This window comes from Corylus avellana, chromosome ca3, assembly GCF_901000735.1.
Source record: "Corylus avellana chromosome ca3, CavTom2PMs-1.0".
Classification (NCBI taxonomy): domain Eukaryota; kingdom Viridiplantae; phylum Streptophyta; class Magnoliopsida; order Fagales; family Betulaceae; genus Corylus; species Corylus avellana.
The window spans coordinates 2,676,138-2,698,432 of NC_081543.1; the positions used below are offsets into that span (position 1 = coordinate 2,676,138).

The 22,295-nt window shown below is 37.9% G+C and overlaps 3 protein-coding genes and 1 pseudogene across 4 annotated transcripts; 1 reads left to right on the forward strand and 3 right to left on the reverse strand.

Annotated features, from left to right (window-relative positions):
- Positions 1-1,313: 1,313 nt before the first annotated feature.
- Positions 1,314-3,767, reverse strand: LOC132175999 (pentatricopeptide repeat-containing protein At1g08070, chloroplastic-like). The gene has a single exon (XM_059588099.1). It carries the CDS (start codon positions 3,500-3,502, stop codon positions 1,640-1,642), a length of 1,863 nt encoding a protein of 620 aa, XP_059444082.1. The 5' UTR covers positions 3,503-3,767; the 3' UTR covers positions 1,314-1,639.
- A 1,927-nt stretch (positions 3,768-5,694) lies between these two features.
- LOC132175719 (ABC transporter A family member 2-like) lies at positions 5,695-12,352 on the forward strand. 2 transcript variants are annotated; one of them, XM_059587741.1, is made up of 16 exons: positions 5,695-6,343; positions 6,993-7,224; positions 7,351-7,520; positions 7,620-7,805; positions 7,945-8,040; positions 8,120-8,320; positions 8,519-8,678; positions 8,803-9,029; positions 9,602-9,719; positions 9,820-9,896; positions 10,026-10,115; positions 10,297-10,440; positions 10,524-10,844; positions 10,927-11,007; positions 11,688-11,864; positions 11,994-12,352. In XM_059587741.1, the coding sequence occupies exons 1-16, from the start codon at positions 5,975-5,977 to the stop codon at positions 12,255-12,257; spliced, it is 2,913 nt and encodes a 970-aa protein (XP_059443724.1). In that variant the 5' UTR covers positions 5,695-5,974; the 3' UTR covers positions 12,258-12,352. The 2 variants fall into 2 exon arrangements, with proteins under 2 accessions (XP_059443724.1, XP_059443723.1); XM_059587740.1 differs by having other exon boundaries at positions 7,351-7,805.
- Positions 12,353-14,821: 2,469 nt separating this feature from the next.
- On the reverse strand, positions 14,822-19,783 carry LOC132173780 (pentatricopeptide repeat-containing protein At1g08070, chloroplastic-like). Its single transcript, XM_059585385.1, has 4 exons — positions 17,298-19,783; positions 16,261-17,156; positions 16,001-16,089; positions 14,822-15,353 (listed from the first exon to the last, which is right to left on the reverse strand). Exon 1 carries the CDS (start codon positions 19,320-19,322, stop codon positions 17,460-17,462), a length of 1,863 nt encoding a protein of 620 aa, XP_059441368.1. The 5' UTR covers positions 19,323-19,783; the 3' UTR covers positions 14,822-15,353; positions 16,001-16,089; positions 16,261-17,156; positions 17,298-17,459.
- A 1,205-nt stretch (positions 19,784-20,988) lies between these two features.
- LOC132173779 (ABC transporter A family member 7-like) overlaps positions 20,989-22,295 on the reverse strand; it is a 12,761-nt pseudogene continuing 11,454 nt past the window's right edge.

A 22,295-nucleotide genomic window follows, 5' to 3' on the forward strand; every position in this document is an offset into this window, starting at 1 on the left:
CTTCCAGTTTTGGTCATGAAACTATCTAAGAGAATATTATTAATAATTGAAGAAACAAAAAGTCAAAAACCTTACACACAAGTAACGTATGGAAAAAAACAAATAGCAGGAGTCATTCCATGCATAAACATTGAATACAAAAAATTCATAGAAGATAATATAACAAATCATACTTTATAACATTAGAACAAATGCTGGTCAATCTTCTTAAATCCTTAAGGTCTAAGGCAAATACATTAGGCATATTAAATAACAGTGTCTAAGGCGATTATGAGTTTTTTTTTTTTTTTTTTTAAATGACGATGAACCCCTTCAAGGTAAGGCCACTTCGTGTATCCACTCCTGTTAGGTAAATCTCAGACCAGTGTAAAGTGTCTCATTCACATGGATCGAGTAATACTCTGAATTTGCCGGAGAGCTAGCCCAAAAGAATTGTTTGCATTCAAAGGGATTCGAACCTTAGACGCAGCTTGGAGTGTTCAATAAGTGTAATTAATTCTTAGTATTTAAGATTTTTTACCCGATGGCTCTTGACCATTTCAAAGATAAACTCGTTATTCTGATCTCTATATTTAACAAATCTATTGATGTTACATGACATATTATCACCTTTGAACTAAGATTACAAAAATCTCCTGACAAATAAAAAATGAAATCTATAAAAAAGCTGAATTTTCCGCAGTCTCCATGATCAAACAATAAAAAAATAAGTAGTTTCTTGGAAAGAGCTTTTTCCTTTTTTTGGTGGGGGAGGGGGAAATTCGGACCATCCAATCCATAAGTAGGCGCAGTGAGATGTAAGCCTAAATCTAACAGTTTCTGAGAAAACATCAGTCACATAAATATGAATATAGAACTGATTGCTTGCTTCTGAAGCACATTACGATAGAAGCAAACAGAGGGAAATAATCATTTCATACACCCAGTGGATTGACACGTCATATATTATCACATCCAATATCATGCTGCATATCATACTGTATATCATGTGATGGTTTAAGTGGGAACAGGTCAAGTTTGTTGCAACATGCCAAATAAAATTTAAGCAGTAAAATAATATTTCACCAAACAATCAGGAATAGCTCAACTTTGGATGTGAAATAATTAAGTTCCAGTATGTAAATTCTACCGTTGACATTTGCGAGAAACATAGATATAATATTAACAAAAAAATAAAAAATAAAAAAATTGCCCCAATTAGATGATGGAGTAATCCATTGCTTTCGTATGCATTGTAAAATTCCTAGACACCATCTAATCTGAAGCCACCACGCCAAATCAGCCCAAAATTAGAAAAGGTAATTCTGCTTTGCAAATGATTTCCATGAGGTTGTTTCCACAATTAACCAAAAATTTGATAAGTTTGAATACTATCACAAATATGTCTTGAAAGGCCAGGCAACTGGAAAATTCCAGTCTTTTCAGTGCATTATTGCCATTTAAATCAAGATACAACATAAGAAAGAAAACAGGTTACCGTAACTTTTCTCAAACATCTTTCCTTTTGTTTGGACCACAAGAAAGAGAGAAGGATGTCCAAGCCCAAGCTGAGATTTAAACTGAGGTCTGTGGTAATAAGCTCCACCGTACTTCTCCAACTGTGTTAGCAGGCATTTACTGGTTTCTACTATGAACATCATCAAAATTCTAAGTCAGAATTTAAATTATAACTTGCCGTAGTCAACTGCATCGCCAGCCCATCAACAATGCGATAAACCTCATTAGATCTAGCATGGGATGTGTCGCCAACTAAAAACTTATGCACTTTATTATCCATTTCTATCCAACTACATGCAGTGGTTTTCTGCACTCTGTTAATTTTCATCAAATTCCGCACCCTCAAGGATTCTTGCCATCTGCCGGCACTTGCATATATGTTCGAAAGAAGGACATAGGTCCCAGAGTTCTCAGGCTCAAGCGCTAGTAACTTCTTGACTGAGAGCTCTGCAAGCTTTGCATTTGAATGGATTCTAGAAGCACTGAGTAAGGTGCCCCATATCACAACATTAGGCTCCACTTCCATTATACATATGAACTCATAGGCCTCTTTCAGTCTCCCAGATCTACAAAAGAGGTCAACAATACAAGCATAATGTTCTATAGTTGGTGTAATATCATAATCCAATTTCATGCTTCTGAAAAACTCAAGCCCCAGTTCAACAAGGCCTGCATGGGTGCAAGCAGTCAATACCCCCACAAAGGTTATATCATCCGGTATAACTCTAATTTCTTTCATTTTCTCATATAGATTAATCGCATCCTCAGCAAAACCATTGGCTGCTAGACCTGCAATCAATGAATTCCAAGTAACAACATCTTTGTGAGGCATCTTATTGAATATTTGACGAGCTTTACTAATATTCCCGCACTTGGAGTACATATCCAATAGTGCAGAGGCCACATAAACATTGAAGATAAAACCTCGACTCTCTACATAGTTGCCGATGCGCTCACCAGCTCCCACTGAGCCCAATTGAGAGCAAGCAGATAGAACACTAACAAGTGCAACATCATTAGGTTCAATTGGTTCATTTTTCATGCGTTCAAAGAGCTCCAAGGCCTCACTCGATTTCCCATTTTGGGCATAACCAGCAATCATGGCACTCCAAGTAACAACATCTCTTCTGTCCATGCAGTCAAACTCATGACGTGCATCTTCAATAGCCCCACATTTCACATACATTTCCAACAATGCAGTAGATACTATCATATTCAAATGAAAATCGTTCTCGTCAATAAACTTCTTAACTCTCAACCCCGTTTCCAAATCCCTAAGCTTAGCACATATAGAGAGCACAGTGGTTACACTGATTTCATTGGGGCTACATCCCTCAGCCTGCATCCTCTCGAAAATACTCAAACCCTCATGATAATACCCATTGTTTGCATAGCAAGATATCATAGAATTCCACGAAACAACAGTTCTCTCGGACATCTCATCAAACAGCCGCCGTGCTGCTATAACATCACCAGACTTGGAATACCCGGAAATCAAACAATTATAACAGATCGGATCCTTCATAAAAATCCCATCAAAAACTTTCTTTGCTGATTCTATATCACACGTTTTAGCATAAAAATCCATCAAAGGAGTCTGAACAAAAACATCCGAACTGAACCCACATTTTACGACCAATGAATGAATTTCTTTCGCTAATTCAACAGCCAACAAAGAAGTGCACGACTTCATAACGGGTGCAACTGTGGAACCTACCACCCGGGTACCACTACCATGCATCAAAACAAACGCTTCTAAAGCGTTTTTCTTCAATGAAAGCTTGGAGTATGTTGAAATAAGGGAATTATAAAGAACTTGACTTGGGTGAGGAATCTTATCAAACACGTTGCGAGCATAGACAACAATAGACAAACGAAGTAAACTCTTAACGAAATCTGTAGTAAGAGTAGGATAATTTATGACAATTAGGGCGTGAACCTGCTTGATTTGTTTTATGTGCAGGGTCGAGTGAAGTAGATTTAACAAATGGCGTTCCATTTCCATATATTTGGGTACGAATGTTATTGCATCTATGTGTCCTCAAGGGCCTTGAACAAAAAAGAGTAGCAGCATTTATCAAGAGCAGAACGAAGGGTTTGGCATATGCCTCTTGCCTCTTGGGCTATAGGCTATTGGAAGCTAGCCGTTGATAGTGGCGGGAATTACTAAAAGGTAAAGAGAAGAGTATTCGTACCCCTCAACTACCATCCCTCTCCATGTTCCTCGCACTATTCATCGAGTAACATCCTCTGCTACTAAAATCAGTCATTCCTCGTACTATTCATCGAGTTAACATCCTTGCTACTAAAATTTGTCACACGATTAAGAGAGATGGTTTAATGGCCCAATAAAAATTTTAAGTAGTTAAGGCATCTATAAGAGTATGGGTTCCAATATTTATAGCGGATAATCTCTACATATACCTATTAGTATTAGCTGTCTTAGATTTTTATTGATATCTTGGTAGGACTGAGTCAGGTTATGATTCAATCGAACTTAAGAGAGCGCATGCGGTTCTCCTTACCCTTTTGCTTAAAAATTTTTATAAAAAAAAAAATGTCAATATCCCTTTTAAGGGAGGGAAAAATATAAAAATGAATCAAATGATCGAAACAAATTTTCAATGAAATAAAAATATTCTTATAAATTAGAAGAAAAAAACTTAAAACTAAAATTTAAATGGTGCAGCCAACTGTTATAAACTAAAATTAAAATTAAATTTGAAAACAAATGGGGTGGCCCTAAGGTCATAGCGTGGTTTAGGCACTTCACTTGGTCAAAGGGTGATTTTTTTTTTTTTTTAAATAAAGTTTAGCATGTCTGACTACTTACTTAAACTGTTAAACAAATAAGTTTTAAATATGATCTCTGTTTAAATTATTAGTAATTCAAACAACTAATTGTTGCGATAAGGACATGGTATTCATCAACAAGTTAGTCACGCATTCAAGGGTTTTGAAGAAAGAGTAATATTATAAAGAGGATTAAAGTCTTTTTAAATATAACGTGTCTTGACTTTTAAAATTATGAATAAATTAAAATTTAATAAATTAAATTTTAATTTATTAATAATTTTAAAAGACAAATTACATTATAACTGAAAATAGCATTACAAAAGTATGTGGTTACCAACTTCCGAGAAAATGCAGGGACGTCGACCAATAAGTAGACTTAGTTTGTAACTTAGTGATGCCACTAATTCAACCCACATAAACGACAGCAAAATCTCCGAAAGCTTTCCCCAATAAAATGATCATGCCACGTCATAGCTTGCCTAGATTTCCAGGTTTTGAGTCTTTTGACCCACCACGGCACATTAGTGCCAGTGCAATCCGGATGACCAATTTGCCCTTCATCCTCTGCAACTTAATTGACGAAAGTACCCTTTTACATGTGAAAGTTCACATTGCCCCGAAATGAACCTCCTTTTTCATCGATCTGAACATAAAAAAATCACGTCTCATTAATGGGTCCTTATGGTGACTTGGTGAGCTTTTTGATGCTGGTTGACAATTTCCATAAAAGGAGAATTATATAATTACACGTCTTTCTCTTAGAGTGGCGTGCTTTAAAAACGCACAATTTTATAGTTTGGACCGCTGTTTTATCGTTATGTTTTCATTAATTACATCTTCAAATTGTTATTTTTTCAAACAGTATTGTTTGAAATTGAAGGACTCAATAAATGCCCACTTGGCCACTTAAGAAGAAGGCCTACAACTCATATCAAGCCTACTAAGTCTTTGACCTGACGTGCTTAAGTGACCATGACCCCTTTAACACACCCCAGAAAACTCAAAGTCTTAAAAGGCTCTATATGCATGTATATAAAATTTAAGATATACAATTTTACTTACATATTATCATTGATACTCTCAATATTATCAATGGTACTCTCCTTTTCACTATCCTAGGGTTGTATTTGGTAAATCATTTCATCATCTCAACACTATTCACACACCATTTTCTCAAAAAAAAATTAACAATAATTTTTTTTTTTTTTCATTTCTTATATCACATCATTCACTTTTTTATTATTATTCAAATAAAATAAAAAATCACTATAAAATAAAAAAAAAAATTTACATTCCAATACAAAAAATTTAAAACTTTCTACCACGTCACTTGAGCTTCAATAACGAAAGCAAAACGTGTGGTTTGCCAAACACAAGCTTTAAACGAGCAGACACCGATAAGCTAGCTACTTCCCGGAAGCTGGGAGCTTTTCAGATTCCTGGAATTCCTGTAGCGTGTCAACTTGTCTAAACAACGAACGTAGTGGCATACCTAGTAATTCCCTTAAAAACCAGCCCCAATTCCCCCACCACCAACCTTCCATAAGGAACACAAAACCGCGCCTTTTCCAACGCTCTCTCCTCTTCTTGGATCCCCGGTATAAATTCCAGCCCATAACGTTCCAACTTCAATTTCCCCTCCAAAAAAAACGAATTCTTGAAAGCCAAAACCCGTGCAAGCATGAACTTACGGCGCGGTTTTCCGCTGCTCTGGCAGCAATACGCCGCGCTTCTAAAGAAGAACCTCCTGCTGTCGTGGCGGAACAAGACGGGGACATTCATGCAGCTCTTCTCGTCCTTCTTCTTCATGTTCCTCATCTTCGCCATCCAGAAGGCCATCGAGGCTCGCTTTTCCACCTCCACGGCCTACAAGAGCGTGACGGACCCTAAGCCCCTGCTCTTGCCGCCGATCCCGCCATGCGAGGACAAGTTCTACACCAAGCTCCCCTGCTACGACTTTCTGTGGAGCGGGAATGCGAGCCCCGCGGCTCGGAGGATTGTGACCAACATCATGGCCAATAACCCTGGCAGGCCGATTCCGGAGAGCAAGGTAGGTGGTTCTGTTTGGTTGCTGAGAAAAGGAAAAGGAAATGGAAGTGAAATAGTTGAGAATTGCGTGTTTTAAAGCTTTGGTGTTAAGATAAAAAGTGGATTTTATTGAGATTTAATCGTGTTTTGTATGCGGAGAAACCGATCGAAAAGAGAATTTCGAGTGCTTTGGTTGTGAAAGTTTTGGAGTTTTTTTTTTGGCTTTAAATTCATTGGAAAAAGAAATTTTAATACTGACTGAGCCAGTTGATCGTTAGGAAAATAAATAAAGGAAACAAAGAATTTTGAGTCTCGTTGGTGGAAAAAAAAAGTACAATTATCGAATTGAAAATCAAGAGAGTTGACCAGCCAGATGCGAATAGAAATTTTTAAATTGATTTGAGTTTTTTGTTAAAAAACAAAAAAAATTTGTTTGGTTGCTGAGAACCCAATGGAAAGGAAAGAGCAAATGAAAATTGTTCAGTCCTATCCTTTTGCTGTGGTACGAGTGCAAATTTGAATTCTCGTTTGAAATTGGTCCTAAATTTAATAAATACAAAATCTTGGGTTTGGTTAGTTGAGGAGGGTGGACGAAAAAGGAAGGAGTTTAGGATGATTCAGAATGGGAAATTACGGTGTACCCATTTTCAATGTGCCTATTGATTATTCAGGTTCAATCATTTGGAACGCCGACTGAAGTAGATGCATGGCTTCTTAGTAATCCGATGAGGTGCCCAGGAGCTTTGCATTTTGTAGAAAGAAATGCTACTGTAATTAGCTACGGCATACAGACTAATTCAACTCCAGCTTCAGTGCGAGGGAATTATGAAGATCCCACATTTAAATTTCAAATACCACTTCAAATTGCGGCAGAGCGTGAGATTGCAAGATATCTAATTGGAGGTATTAAATTCTAGTTCTTGTTTTCTGTCGTCTTGTTTGGAATATTCTAGTCACGTGATTTTATATGTGATCTCCGTTTCTGCAATTGAATAAATGTACCACTATTTGATGACTCTGCATGTTCAGACCCAAGCTTTAGCTGGAATGTGGGGTTCAAGGAATTCGCACACCCTGCAGTGCAAACTTTCTCTGCGGTGGCTGCTGCAGGACCAACCTTTTTCCTTGCAGCTGTCATGTTCTCTTTTGTAATTCAAATCAGTTCTTTGATCACAGAGAAAGAGCTTAAACTTCGCCAGGTATTAACCTTCTGCAATCTAAAGTTAAAAAATAGGATTGACATTGCCGTCCCTTCACAGAATTGTTCCATATTTCATTTTTGGTTTTTATCCCCACAGGCAATGAATATGATGGGTCTTTATGATTCTGCCTACTGGCTCTCATGGCTCACATGGGAGGGATTTCTTACGCTTCTCTCCTCGCTTTTCTTAGTTCTCTTCGGCATGATATTTCAGTTTGATTTTTTCTTGAACAACAGTTTTGCGGTTGTGTACCTTGTGTTCTTTCTTTTCCAACTCAATATGGTAAGAGTATATCCTGGAAGTCATATAGGTCATTGTTTTACTTTATGTTTATTCATGATGATTTTGGTTCTTAATTAAGCCAGCCATTTTAAATAGTCACCTTGATCTGTCTAACTGTCTTTCTAACTTTTGATGCTAGATTGGCTTTGCCTTCATGTTGTCATCCTTCATTAACAAGTCATCTTCATCCACGACAGTGGGTTTCTCCATATTTATTGTTGGCTTTATGACGCAGGCAAGATTCCCTTGCTAAATCTCTATGATAGAAGTTATCGGTTCACTTGTACTAATAAGTTTCTATTTTGTCCTTGCAGCTTGTTACAATATTTGGATTTCCCTACCGTCACAACTTCTCTAGTACCATAAGAGCTATCTGGTCGTTGTTCCCTCCTAATCTTCTTGCTCAAGCTCTAAATCTGCTTGCTGATGCAACTTCAACTCCTCAAGATGTTGGGGTGAGCTGGAGTAGGCGGGCCAAGTGCGCACCAAATGATACGGAGTGTGTGATAACAATTGTATGTGAAGTCTTCGAGCTCAAAACCCAATATTGACAATTCATAGATCACTATATACATTCTAGTGAAAAATTGCTTATGACACCTTCCTTCCTCTATGTCTCCCTTTTGTATGCCTTATTCTTTTTCTCTCTTTACGTTACTCGAAACTGAATCACTTCCATTTTAGTTATTTTGCGTTTATTGTATTCTTGACAGGATGATATTTACAAATGGCTTGTTGCTACATTTTTGCTGTGGTTTGTATTGGCTATCTACTTTGACAATATAATCCCAAATGCATCTGGTGTGAGAAAATCATTGTTTTACTTCCTAAACCCTCGGTATTGGATGGGGAAAGGTGGAAGCAAAGTGAAAGGTAATTCAGTTTGATCTTCACTCTGTGCTCATGAGTTCTCCCCTTGCCTGGAATTATGACTGATGCCCCCCCCCCCCTCTCTCTCTCTCTCTCTCTTTCTATCTCGCTCTCTCTCTCATCATAGAGGGTGGCATTTGTAGTTGCATAGGTTCTGTCCCGCAGCAGCAGCATATTACTCCAGATGATGGAGATGTCCTTGAAGAAGAAAGCATAGTAAAACATCAAACACAGGAACGCGTGGTTGATCCAAATGTTGCTGTTCAGATATGTGGTCTTACAAAGACATATCCTGGGAATCGTCAGTGTGGTTTCTGTAAATGCAAGAAGACTCCACCTTACCATGCCCTTAGGGTAAGGACCTCTTTCCAACTTTAGTTTTGGCCAAGTTGAGGGAATCAAAGTAAGCTTTGTTTTTTTCTTATCTATCTAATCATGTAGTTGCTATAAGTTGGTGGAGGATCCTAGTGATGGATGGTTCATAATGACGATGGTTTTATGAAATTGACCTAATCAGATATCTTATCTGTTCAATGTACATGCTTCTGTTTTTCCACCTTTAACTCTTTCATTCTTAGTTTATATATCAGTCAGCGCAGGCAGAGCTGCGTAGACTACATACATAGATTATGAGTACCAATCAATATATTGATTCTTGGCCTATGGGGTTGTCGTGGAGAATCTATAGTGGTGGATCCTGCTATCCATCACTCTGGTAGTTATACATTAGGTGTCTTGAGGAGCATTTATTCTCCCCCAGATTTATGTTCTTTTTTGTATCACTATCATCAATTATTTTTTTCTTCTCAGTTTTTTTTTTTTTGTCATCAAGCATCATTAGGCATAAGATGACCATAATGATGCTGCCGTGGGTAGTATTTATGTTTTTATGGATTTAACTCTGCTTATTTGCAACTTTCCTTCAGGGCTTATGGGTGAACTTTGCAAAAGATCAGTTATTTTGTCTTCTTGGACCTAACGGAGCTGGAAAAACTACGGCAATTAATTGTTTGACTGGCATTACACCAGTGACTGGTGGAGATGGTGATTCTCTCTCTCTCTCTCTCTCTCTCTCTCTCTCTCAGCTTATCCTGTTGAAATGAAGTCAGGAAGGATGTAACATCCGAATCTGTGTTGTTAACAGCAATAATTTATGGAAATTCAATCCGAAGTGCAGTTGGCATGTCAAACATTCGAAGAATTATAGGAGTTTGTCCCCAGGTGACCTCTACGTGTGTCTGTTCACAAAATGTTGATTGCCACATGTTGTCAATTATATATAACATTATTTTCAATATCAATGACCCAGAAAAGTTGTGTGCTAATCTTGAATTTTGCATCTTTCAATAGTTTGATATCCTTTGGGATGCATTGTCTGGTCAAGAGCACCTTCACCTCTTTGCTAGTATCAAAGGCCTACCCCCTGCTTCTATTAAATTGGTATGTAATATGCAAGCAAAATGGTGTATCACCTACTTTCTCCTTACCTGTTTCTGAAGATTCAAAACATACTCTATGATCCCAGACGGAGTATCCTATTGCATTTACTTGTGATGATGATAATTTATTGTTGATGCTCATTTTCATTCTTCTTAAGATTAACAATTCTTCTCAATTGCAGGTTTCTCAGAATTCATTGGCAGAGGTGAGACTCACTGAGGCGGCCAAAATGAGAGCTGGGAGTTACAGTGGAGGAATGAAACGTCGCCTCAGTGTTGCAATAGCCCTTATTGGCGATCCAAAATTAGTCATTTTGGATGAGCCGGTACGCAGATAGGAATATTGTTACTCAGATATTTATTTACTTGATATATTTATGAGAAGTTTCAATTTCCCCTTGATCGGCAGACAACTGGCATGGATCCAATAACGAGGAGACATGTATGGGACATAATAAATGATGCAAAGAAAGGTCGGGCCATTGTCCTAACAACACATTCAATGGAAGAAGCTGATATTTTAAGTGACCGCATAGGAATCATGGCCAAGGGTAGGCTTCGCTGCATTGGAACCTCTATCAGGTTGAAGTCACGGTTTGGCACTGGTTTCATTGCTAATGTTAGCTTCCTTGGAAGCAATAATGGACAAACTCCACAGACTAATTCTCCTCCCGACAGAGCTGTAGTTTCTACAATTCATCAAGAGGCTGTGAAGCAGTTTTTTAAAGATGTATGTGAAACAAGTAAATTGATTAAAGTGTTTCATAAACATAAAAAGAGGTTGGTTTCTGACTAGGGGAATGTTTTGACAGCGATTGGATGTAGTACCAAAAGAGGAGAATAAAGCCTTTTTTACTTTCGTGATTCCTCATGATAGAGAGGCACTTTTGACGGTATGGATCTTTTATCTTGTATTTTGTTTTCGATTCTATTACATCTGTCCTTTGTGATCTTTATAAATCCTAGCTTTGGGTCAGAACCTTAGCAGTAGGGATATGGATTTAGTATCTGGAGCAGTATTGCATTTCCACAGATGCAGTCAAAATTCTGAACCTTCAATCACATAATAGCATTACCTTCATAATACAATTGGTAAACATTAATGATATTAAGTCTGTGCATGACTAAATCAGCATTCTTTGAAACGATATGCATACCGAGTCATTGGAAAGTTCTGGAAATACTTCTGGAAAGTTCTCATTGCCAATTTTGTTGCTCAAACTTTCAGAAATGTACAGAATTTTCATCATTACTAAAATAACGAAGTTATGTCATTTATAGTTTTCCTTCTTATTGTGTATGGTAAATACCATTTCTACATGATTTGGTAACTTCAACAGTTTCCATTGTAGTTTCTAATGAAATGTTTTTAGGCTCAAGCAATAACAAGCCCTTATATTTTTCCATTCATTGGATTACCTTCTTATATGTTAATCTTTATCTATTAGAATAAGTTAGAAACAGTTATACTAATCAATTTTTGGTTTACTACTCATCATGTCTTTTTTCTTTTGTTTTGTTTTGTTTTTTAACATTTGCCAGTTTTTTCTTTGGTACTCCTAATCCTAAACAGAAATTTTTCGAGGAGCTCCAAGATAGAGAAAAGGAATTTGGTATATCAGACATCCAACTGGGTCTTACAACACTGGAAGAAGTTTTCTTGAATATTGCAAGGCAGGCTGAGCTGGAGAGTGCGGCAGCTGAAGGGCGGTTGGCAACTTTGACTTTAACGTCTGGAGCTGCAGTTTCGGTAAGTGGATTTTTTTTTTTTTTTTTTTTTTCTTTTATTGTATTTTTTGGATAGCAAGTACATAAGAGGAAAAACTTAAAAGTCATTTATGTGCACTCCCCCATCTTATCTCTTACAATAATTGCACAGATACCTATGGGAGCCAGGTTTGTGGGAATTCCTGGAACAGAATCTGAAGAGCATCCTAGAGGCATTATGGTAGAAGTGTACTGGGAGCAAGATGATTCTGGAGCCCTTTGTATTTCTGGCCACTCAACTGAGATTCCAGTCCCCCCCAATGTTCAGCCAATGCCTTCAACAGTGACTTCTCAAAGAAATTTCTTCGGCCGGTCCGGACTTGTTCATGGAGTTGTATTTGATTCAAACCAAATGAACATTACTGAAAATCAATGAACATTTACTTTCGAGTTGTATACATGTATACTAGAACATTGAAAAACTTTACGTGATTTTGCTATATACCTCAATGATTGATTTATATATTTTTACATTGTTATGTAAACTTTTTTTCTTAGTTCAGCCAAATCCTTGTGTTAATAAAGGTTATAATATTATCTGTTAAATTTGTGGGTCTAATTCCAATGCATAGTTGATTGCCGTTGCTCTTAAGGGCTTCTTGTTGGATATTTTCTCTTTCGGAGTAATGCCATAAAAAAAACTTTTATTTTACTTGTATCTCAATTAACCCTTAGATTGTGAGGTAGCTAATTCAAACTGTTATGTTGATCAGGTCAAATGCAGAAACAAGCTTCTCACTATGGTTGAACAGCCTCTGGCTTTCAACCATATTCACCTTCATCATGTGAAATCATGATTCCTCTTGCTGATGATAGCATTGTTGATGGGAGGCGCTGGAACTGGAACCCCAGCGGTGGCGCGTGTAGGCGCGTCCCGCTAGAGCTCGGTTTTCTGTTTTCGTGGGATGCGTTCGTGTAGATTAGGATGGAGCGACGTTTTTCGGTGGAAGCTAAAACCTTCTTTTTCTCGACGAAGGCTTCGAAGCTTCGTTTGGAGGAAAGAAGGAAGGGTTTTGTAGGGCTTATTCTGGTGGGTCAGCGAAGTGCTTCCTGGTTGGCAGCTACGGTAGAAGAGGCGTCTCAGTCTCAGGTGAAGGAAGATTTCGTCAAAAAATTTAGCGAGGAAGGGAAGTCTTTGTCGGTGAGCGGGGGTAGTAACAAAGCTGGGAGATTCCTGGAGGTGGTTGCCTATCTGGAGGACGAACGGAAAGGTATCATCTGGATCCCAGAGGCCCGCTCTGGGCGGGGTTGGCGGAGGTTCGTGGTTGAGCTGCGTTCGTTGCTGGCTGCGCAGGCGAGTTCTCCAGGGTTTTCGAATTCTGAGAGTTCCTCTCCGGGGACAAAAGATGGACGGTCTTTCGCCGAAGCGTTGCGGTCTTCTTCCTGCGAGGTGGCGGACATTGCTGGGGCGCGGCCTCTTTCGTCGCAAGAGCTTGACTTGTTCCCGGTGGCGAGCGGTTTCGAGATGGGGAATGCTGGAGTGGAAATACGATTCGCGATGGATTGTTACGATATGGAGAAAGCTCATCCCTTGGTTGAGCAAAGCTTCTCTTCTCCGGTGGCGGCGGCAGCTAAGTTTAGAAGGAACAAGACGATGAGGCGTTTAGGGTTTTTCTGCGATAAGCTGGACCGGATCCTTCGCGGGCTGGGTGAGAAGCCCAAAGGTAAGAGGATTAGGGTTGGTTCTTTGGGTTATGATGGGCATAATTCCGGGTCGGTTTCCGGGTCGGCTGTGGTTCAAATTCCCGTTTGCGGCCCTGTTTTGGATCCCGATAAGTTCAGCGATGGGTTTTTGTCGCACTCGGATAAGTCTTCGCCGGAGTCTCCTGGGTTTGCTGAGAATGGTCAAAGTGGGGATTTTGGACGGAAATCTTCACCGGCGACTCCTGTGTCTCCGGCAAGGCTTTGGCGCAGTTTGAGGGATGACGCTACTGCTCCTACGGTGGTGGCTACTGTTTCGTCGGTGGCTTCTGTTTCGCCTGTGAATCATTTCTCTTTTCCTCCGGCGATTCCTGCGGTTGTTTCTACTTATCCGGCGAGGCTTCAGTGCAGGATGAGGGATGAGGCTTCTGTACCTCCGGTAGTGGCTACTGTTCCTCCGGTGAGGGCTATTGTTTCTCCGGTTTTCTCTTTTCCTCCTGCACCTGCCAAAGCTTTGTTAGAAAAACAATCCTATGTTTCCAAGTGTTATACACGGAGAGCGAAGGATAAGGAAGCTAAACAGCTTCATAAGAAAAAGATGCCGATGGGGGTGAAGAGTTTGGAATGCTCCGATATCTTTGAGGCTAGGGGCAGTGGCTCGAGTAGGGTTAGGGATGTGGGGTGATCAAGTGTAGGGTTAGCCTTTGTGTAGGGTGTTTCTTGTGTAGGGTGTCTTGATTTCGGGGGTTCTTGGGTGGATCTTTTTGGGTTCCTTGTGGGTGCTCCTTGGGAGCTTAGGGTTTTTATTGGGTGTTTAGCCGCTCTCTTTTATACTCTCTGTGTAATCGTGTTGCGCCCTGTTTGGGTTTTTGATATATACAAATTTACCTATCAAAAAAAAAATGTTAACATTGTGAGATAATTGTAGAATAAAAATATGATATATAACATTACTCTTTAACAGGAGCAGATTTGCAAAGTAACCACAAATATCCTACAATGTTGACGTAGCAACTCTAACTAATTTTTGAATCAATTGTTGTTTTTTTTTGTAAAAAAAAAAAAAAAATCAATCAATCTAATAAATTGATTCCTACGAACCAATCTAATAAATTGCCTAAGTGTTTAGAATGTGAGAAACATTTTTTTTTTTTTTTATCAATAACATGTGCTTCTCACATGCTTTAAAAATACATGTCAACTTTATTGTACTGATTTGTAGAAATTTAGCTACAAACCAGTTCGTAACTATTAAGTTACTTACTAAAATAAAAAACGACATTAAAAGGAGACAAAAAAAAAAAAAAACATATTTGCTACGACTTTGATTACTTTCTATAAAGAATGTATGTATACAAATATCTAAACAAAGTTCCCCAGGAGAAAAGGAGAATAGAAAAACAAATACACGATGAGATGGTAACAACGACATGATCAGATTCAGCTGCATGCCAATCCATAGAGGAAGCCTACTATACCAATTCTGAGATCCAAGTAACATGAAATTATTGATCAACAAATCGGATGGTCACGACAACACGTTGAATGCCTGCACCCCACGGGCAACCTTAATGAAAACATCCTCCAATGTGGTGTCAGCCAGACCCTATGATGCAAATACTATGAACCTGCTTTTTGCATTCTCCACTGCATGGAATACATCAGCAATTCTGATCTCATGTTTAGAAAGCTCAAGCTTCTGAGTTCCAGATAGGAGGTATATCTTGTTAGCATTTGGGGAGAGATGCCTCACCATCTTCTCTACATCTTCCTCATGATCCGAAGATGTTGTCATTGTAAACACATAAGATCCTCCATATCTACCTATAAGCTATCGAACACCATTGGAATACAAAGTGTTACTGAAAAATCATCTACTTCAAATTTGGCTGAAATTGCTAAAACCTAGCTCAGAAGAAAATTTCAATCAACAAAATGTTATATGAAATTGATTTAGTACAGTGCAAATAGCTTTGGTTTGAAAATGACTCGTCAGACGCTTGAAGACACAACACTTACACCTTCATTCAATTAGAAAAAGATGAATAATGAAGACCTTATGCATTTTGTCAAGGAAAGTAAATATTGATTTTTTCACACTATTTTACTTCCCATTGTTATGCATACAAAACAATATTCAGAAAAACAAACATATATAGTTGTGTTTCATGTACCTTTCTGCATCCCCATCCTTGTCCCTCGTTAAAACATAGAATTTTGTCCATTTATACAAATCATTGGAAAATACTCCACTAAGAAGAAAATTTTTATGGGGTTGCTGCATCCCAATCCCTGTCCCTCGTTAAAACTAAGAATTTTGTCCACTAAAATTTTTATGCACCATTCTTTTAACAAGAAAAGAGAAAGGGCACAAGATCTCTTGTGCAAGTGTTGGAGGATATAAATAAGATGAAGAGTACTTGAAATGGAGCCAGGAGCCAACATAACATGGAGGATATAATATTAAAGTTAAGATACCTCTTTAGGATTTCCTATGCATTGCAAGCTGCCATCTACAAAAATTCCTAATCGATCACACAAAACCTCTGCCTCTTCCATGGAATGTGCTGAAAATACAAAAACAATTTCTATCAGTAAATTAATGAGGTAAAAATTGCCGTTATGCTGTTCTCTCATAAGAAAATGTGCAGAATTTAACTAGGATGGGACAATATACACCCAGTATATAATAGGTTACTTCTATCTATAGCACTGCAGTTAAGAGAGAGAGAGTTTACTGGTGAGAATGCTTGCCCGGTCTTGCTTTGCGCACTTCACAACATTCCATAAATTGTTTCTTGAAGCTGGATCTAAGCCATTTCGAAGAAAAACTCATTATTCTGATCTCTTATATTCAACAAATCTATTGATGTTGCATGAATTATTATCACCTTTGAACTAAGATTATAAAAATCTCCTAGACAAATAAAAAATGAAATCTATAAAAAGTTGAACACTCCGCGATCTCCATGATCAAACAATACAAAAATAAGTAGTCTCTTGGAAAGAGCTTATTTTTTTTTGGTGGGGGAGGGGGAAATTCGGACCATCCAATCCATAAGTAGGTGCAGTGAGATGTTAGCCAAAATCTAACAGTTTCTGAGAAAACATCAGTCACATAAATATGAATATAGAACTGATTGCTTGCTTCTGAAGCATATTACTATAGAAGCAAACAGAGGGAAATAATCATTTCATACACTCAGTGGATTGACACGTCATATATTATCACATCCAATATCATGCTGCATATCATGCTGTATATCATGTGATGGCTTAAGTGGGGAACAGGTCAAGTTTGTTGCGACATGCCAAATAAAATTTAAGTAGTAAAATAATATTTCACCAAACAATCAGGAATAGCTCAACTTTGGATGTGAAATAACTGAGTTCCAGTAAATATTTCTATACCAGTATGCAAGTTCTACCATTGACATTTGCGAAAAACATAGATATAATATTAACAAACAAACAAAAATTTGCCCTAATTAGATGATGGAGTAATCCATTGCTTTCGCATGCATTGTAAAATTTGTAGAAACCATCTAATCTGAAGCCACCACGCCAAATCAGCCCAAAATTAGAAAAGGTGATTCTGCTTTGCAAATGAAGACTTGTTTCCATGAGGTTGTTTCTACAATTAACCAAAAATTTGATAAGTTTGAATACTATTACAAATATGCCTTGAAAGGCCAGGCAACTGGAAAATTCCAGTCTGTTCAGTGCATTATTGCCATTTAAATCAAGATACAACATAAGAAAGAAAACAGGTTACCGTAACTTTTCCCGGACATCTTTTCTTTTGTTTGGACCACAAGCAAGAGAGAAGGATCTCCAACCCCAAGCTGAGATTTAAACTGAGGTCTGTGGTACTAAGCTCCACCATACTTCTCCAACTGTGTTAGCAGGCATTTACTGGTTTCTACTATGAACATCATCAAAATTCTAAGTCAGAATTTAAATTATAACTTGCCGAAGTCAACTGCATTGCCAGCCCATCAACAATGTGATAAACTTCATTAGATCTAGCATGGGATGTGTCGCCAACTAAAAACTTATGCACTTTATTATCCATTTCTATCCAACTACACGCAGTGGTTTTCTGCACTCTGTTAATTTTCATCAAATTCCGCACCCTCAAGGATTCTTGCCATCTGCCTGCACTTGCATATATGTTCGAAAGAAGGACATAGTTCCCAGAGTTCTCAGGCTCGAGCTCTAGTAACTTCTTGACTGAGAGCTCTGCAAGCTCTGCATTTGAATGGATTCTAGAAGCACTGAGTAAGGTGCCCCATATCACAACATTAGGCTCCACTTCCATTATACATATGAACTCATGGGCCGCTTTCAGTCTCCCAGATCTACAAAAGAGGTCAACAATACAAGCATAATGTTCTATAGTTGGTGTAATATCATAATCCAATTTCATGCTTCTGAAAAACTCAAGCCCCAATTCAATAAGGCCTGCATGGGTGCAAGCAGTCAATACCCCCACGAATGTTATATCATCTGGTCTAACTCTCATTTCTTTCATTTTCTCATAAAGATTAATCGCATCCTCTGCAAAACCATTGGCTGCTAGACCTGCAATCAATGAATTCCAAGTAACAACATCTTTGTGAGGCATCTTATTGAATATTTGACGAGCTTTACTAATATTCCCGCACTTGGAGTACATATCCAATAGTGCAGAGGCCACATAAACATTGAAGATAAAACCTCGACTCTCTACATAGTTGCCAATGCGCTCACCAGCTCCCACTGAGCCCAATTGAGAGCAAGCAGATAGAACACTAACAAGTGCAACATCATTAGGTTCAATTGGTTCATTTTTCATGCGTTCAAAGAGCTCCAAGGCCTCACTCGGTTTCCCATTTTGGGCATAACCAGCAATCATGGCACTCCATGTAACAACATCTCTTCTGTCCATGCAGTCAAACTCAAGACGTGCATCTTCAATAGCCCCACATTTCACATACATTTCCAACAATGCAGTAGATACTATCATATTCAAATGAAAATTGTTCTCGTCAATAAACTTTTTAACTCTCAACCCCGTTTCCAAATCCCTAAGCTTAGCACATATAGAGAGCACAGTGGTTACACTGATTTCATTGGGGCTACATTCCTCAGCCCGCATCCTCTCGAAAATACTCAAACCCTCATGATAATACCCATTGTTTGCATAGCAAGAAATCATAGAATTCCACGAAACAACAGTTCTCTCGGACATCTCATCAAACAGCCGCCGTGCTGCTATAACATCACCAGACTTGGAATACCCGGAAATCAAACAATTATAACAGATCGGATCCTTCATAAAAATCCCATCAAAAACTTTCTTTGCTGATTCTATATCACACGTTTTAGCATAAAAATCCATCAAAGGAGTCTGAACAAAAACATCCGAACTGAACCCACATTTTACGACCAATGAATGAATTTCTTTCGCTAATTCAACAGCCAACAAAGAAGTGCACGACTTCATAACGGGTGCAACTGTGGAACCTACCACCCGGGTGCCACTACCATGCATCAAAACAAACGCTTCTAAAGCGTTTTTGTTCAATGAAAGCTTGGAGTATGTTGAAATAAGGAAATTATAAAGAACCTGATTTGGGTGAGGAATCTTATCAAACACGTTGCGAGCATAGACAACAATAGACGAACGAAGTAAACTCTTAACGAAATCTGTAGTAAGAGTAGGATAATTTATGACAATCAGGGCGTGAACCTGCTTGATTTGTTTTATGTGCAGGGTCGAGTGAAGTAGATTTAACAAATGGCGTTCCATTTCCATGTATTTGGGTACGAATGTTATTGCATCTATGTGTACTCAAGGGCCTTGAACAAAAAAGAGTAGCAGCATTTATCAAGAGCAGAACGAAGGGTTTGACATATGCCTCTTGGCTCTTGGGCTATAGGCTATTGGCTATTGGAAGCTAGCCGTTAAGAGTGGCGGGAATTACTAAAAAGTAAAGAGAAGAGTACTCGTACCCCTCAACTACCATCCCTCTCCATGTTCCTCGCACTATTCATCGAGTTAACATCCTCTGCTACTAAAATTTGTCATACGTCAGGTCATCCAAAAACAGAGGAGCAATTGTTGAAGAAAATTTTGTGGGAAATCCGAACCAGAGTAGTTGGGAAAGGAAGGTTTCCAAAAAATAAGGAGAACCTTGTGTTTTGCTCTTTGTGGAATCTTTCTGCAGGAGTGCTTTGCTGATCTGGCTGTGGTTGTGGCCCGCTGGTTTTGTGTTGTTTTTTGTTTCCTGATAGTCTTATGGGATATAGACTTATAGTCTCTGTGAGGCTTTGCTTTTAGGCCTTTTGTAGGGTCTGTTTTTAGTGATACTTAGGGTTTGGGGATTTGCTTTGTTGGTTTTAGTGGTTTCTTTTTCTGCCGTTTGTTTCTGGTTTAGTTTGCTTTGTTAGCCTTGTGAGGTTGTGCTCGCTGGTGGCTTGTAATTGGTGCTTTGGTGTTTTTGGTTTTGAGCTTTTAATGAAGTTGCTTATTCTTCTAAAAAAAAAATTGTCATAAGATTAAGAGAGGTGGTTTAATGGCCCAGAAAAATTTGTTAAGTAGTTAAGGCATGTATTAGGGTGTGGGTTCAAATTTTTACAACAGATATCCCTGCGATCTCTCTCAAATCGTGTTATCACAAATTGGCAAGATTATCCCAAATTGAAAAATACACCTTGGTGAGATAATTGTGGTTACTCTTTAACAAGAGCGGATTTGCAATGTCACATCTATAAAATAAAATAAGAGTAACTTCAAATATACCACAATGCTGACGTAGTAATTTTAACTAACCCTTGAATCAATTCTTGAAAAAAAAAAAAAATCGATCTAATAAATTGATTCCTACGAACCAATCTAATAAATTGCCAAGCGTTCATATTTTTTTTGGTAAAGTCCACTTAACTCTCTTAAATTACCACCCCAATGACAATCTACAACCTAAACTATCAATTGCGACAATTTACCCTCCAAACTACCAAAATAATGATAATGTACCCCTAATTTTAACAAAATGACGAAATTACCCTTACTAAAATAAAAACAAAAATACAAAAATTTATTTATTTTTTTAAAAATTGAAGGGTATTTTTGTCTTATTAAAAATGTTATAGCGGTAATTTCGTCATTTTGCTATCATTGGGGGGTACATTGTCATTGTTTTAGTAGTTTGGGGGGTAAATTGTCACAATTGATAGTTTGATAAATAGATTGTCATTGGAGTGATAGTTTGAGGAGGTTAAGTGGACTTTACCCTATTTTTTAAAAAATAAAATGTGCTTCTCACATGCTTTAAGAATACATGTCACTTTATTATACTCATTTGTAGAAATTAGCTACAAATCAGTTCCTAGCTAATAGAGTGAAATTACTTACTAAAATAAAAAATGACATTAAAAGGACAGTATATATATATATATATATATAAATGATACGACTTTGATTACTTTCTATAAAGAATGTATGTGTACAAATATCTAAACAAAGTTCCCCAGGAGAAAAGGAAAATAGAAAAACATATACACGATGAGATGGTAACAACAACATGATCAGATTCAGCTGCATGCCAATCCATAGAGGAAGCCTACTATCAATACCAATTCTGAGATCCAAGTAACATGAAATTATCGATGAACAAATCGGACGGTCACGACAACACGTTGAATGTTTGCGCCCCACGGGCAACCTTGATGAAAACATCCTCCAATGTGGTGTCAGCCAGACCCCATGCAAATACTATGAACCTGCTTTTTGCATTCTCCACTGCATGGAATACATCAGCAATTCTGATCTCATGTTTAGGCAGCTCAAACTTCTGGGTTCCAGAGAGGAGGTATATCTTGTTAGCATTTGGGGAGAGATGCCTCACCATCTTCTCTACGTCTTCCTCATGATCCGAAGATGTTGTCATTGTAAACACATAAGATCCTCCATATCTACCTATAAGCTATCAAACACCATTGGAAAGTGTTACTGACAAATCATCTACTTCAAATTTGGCTGAAATTGCTAAAAACTAGCTCTCAAGAAAATTTCAACTGTAAGTCAACAAAATGTTATATGAAATTGCTTTAGTACAGTGCAAATAGCTTTGGTTTGAAAAAATAAAGACTCACCCCTTTCACCTTCATTCAATTAGAAAAAGATGAATAATGAAGACCTTATGCATTTTGTCAAGAAAAGTAGATATTAATTTTTGCACACAATTTTACTTCCCATTGTTATGCATACAAAACAATATTCAGAAAAACAAACATATGTAGTTGTGTTTCATGTTCCTTTCTTTAGGGGGCTTGCTGCATCCCTATCCTTGTCCCTCGTTAAAACATAGAATTTTGTCCATTTACACAAATCATTGGAAAATACTCCACTAAGAATCGTTTGATGGGAAAAAAAAAAAAAAGCAATGCATAGAGCACGCCTGCAGGGAAGGAGGTGCACAAGATATAACCATGGTGTGCATTTGTTGTTGGGGGATATAAATAAGATGAAGAGTACTTGAAATGGAGCCAACATAATATGGAGGATATAATATTAAAGTTGAGATAACTCTTTAGGATTTCCTACGCACTGCAAGCTGCCATCTACAAAAATTCCTAATCGATCACACAAAACCTCTGCCTCTTCCATGGAATGTGCTGAAAATGCAAAAAACAATTTCTATCAGTAAATTAATGAGGTAAAAAGTGCTGTTATGCTGTTCTCTCATAAGAAAATGTGCAGAATTTAACTAGGATGGGACAATATACA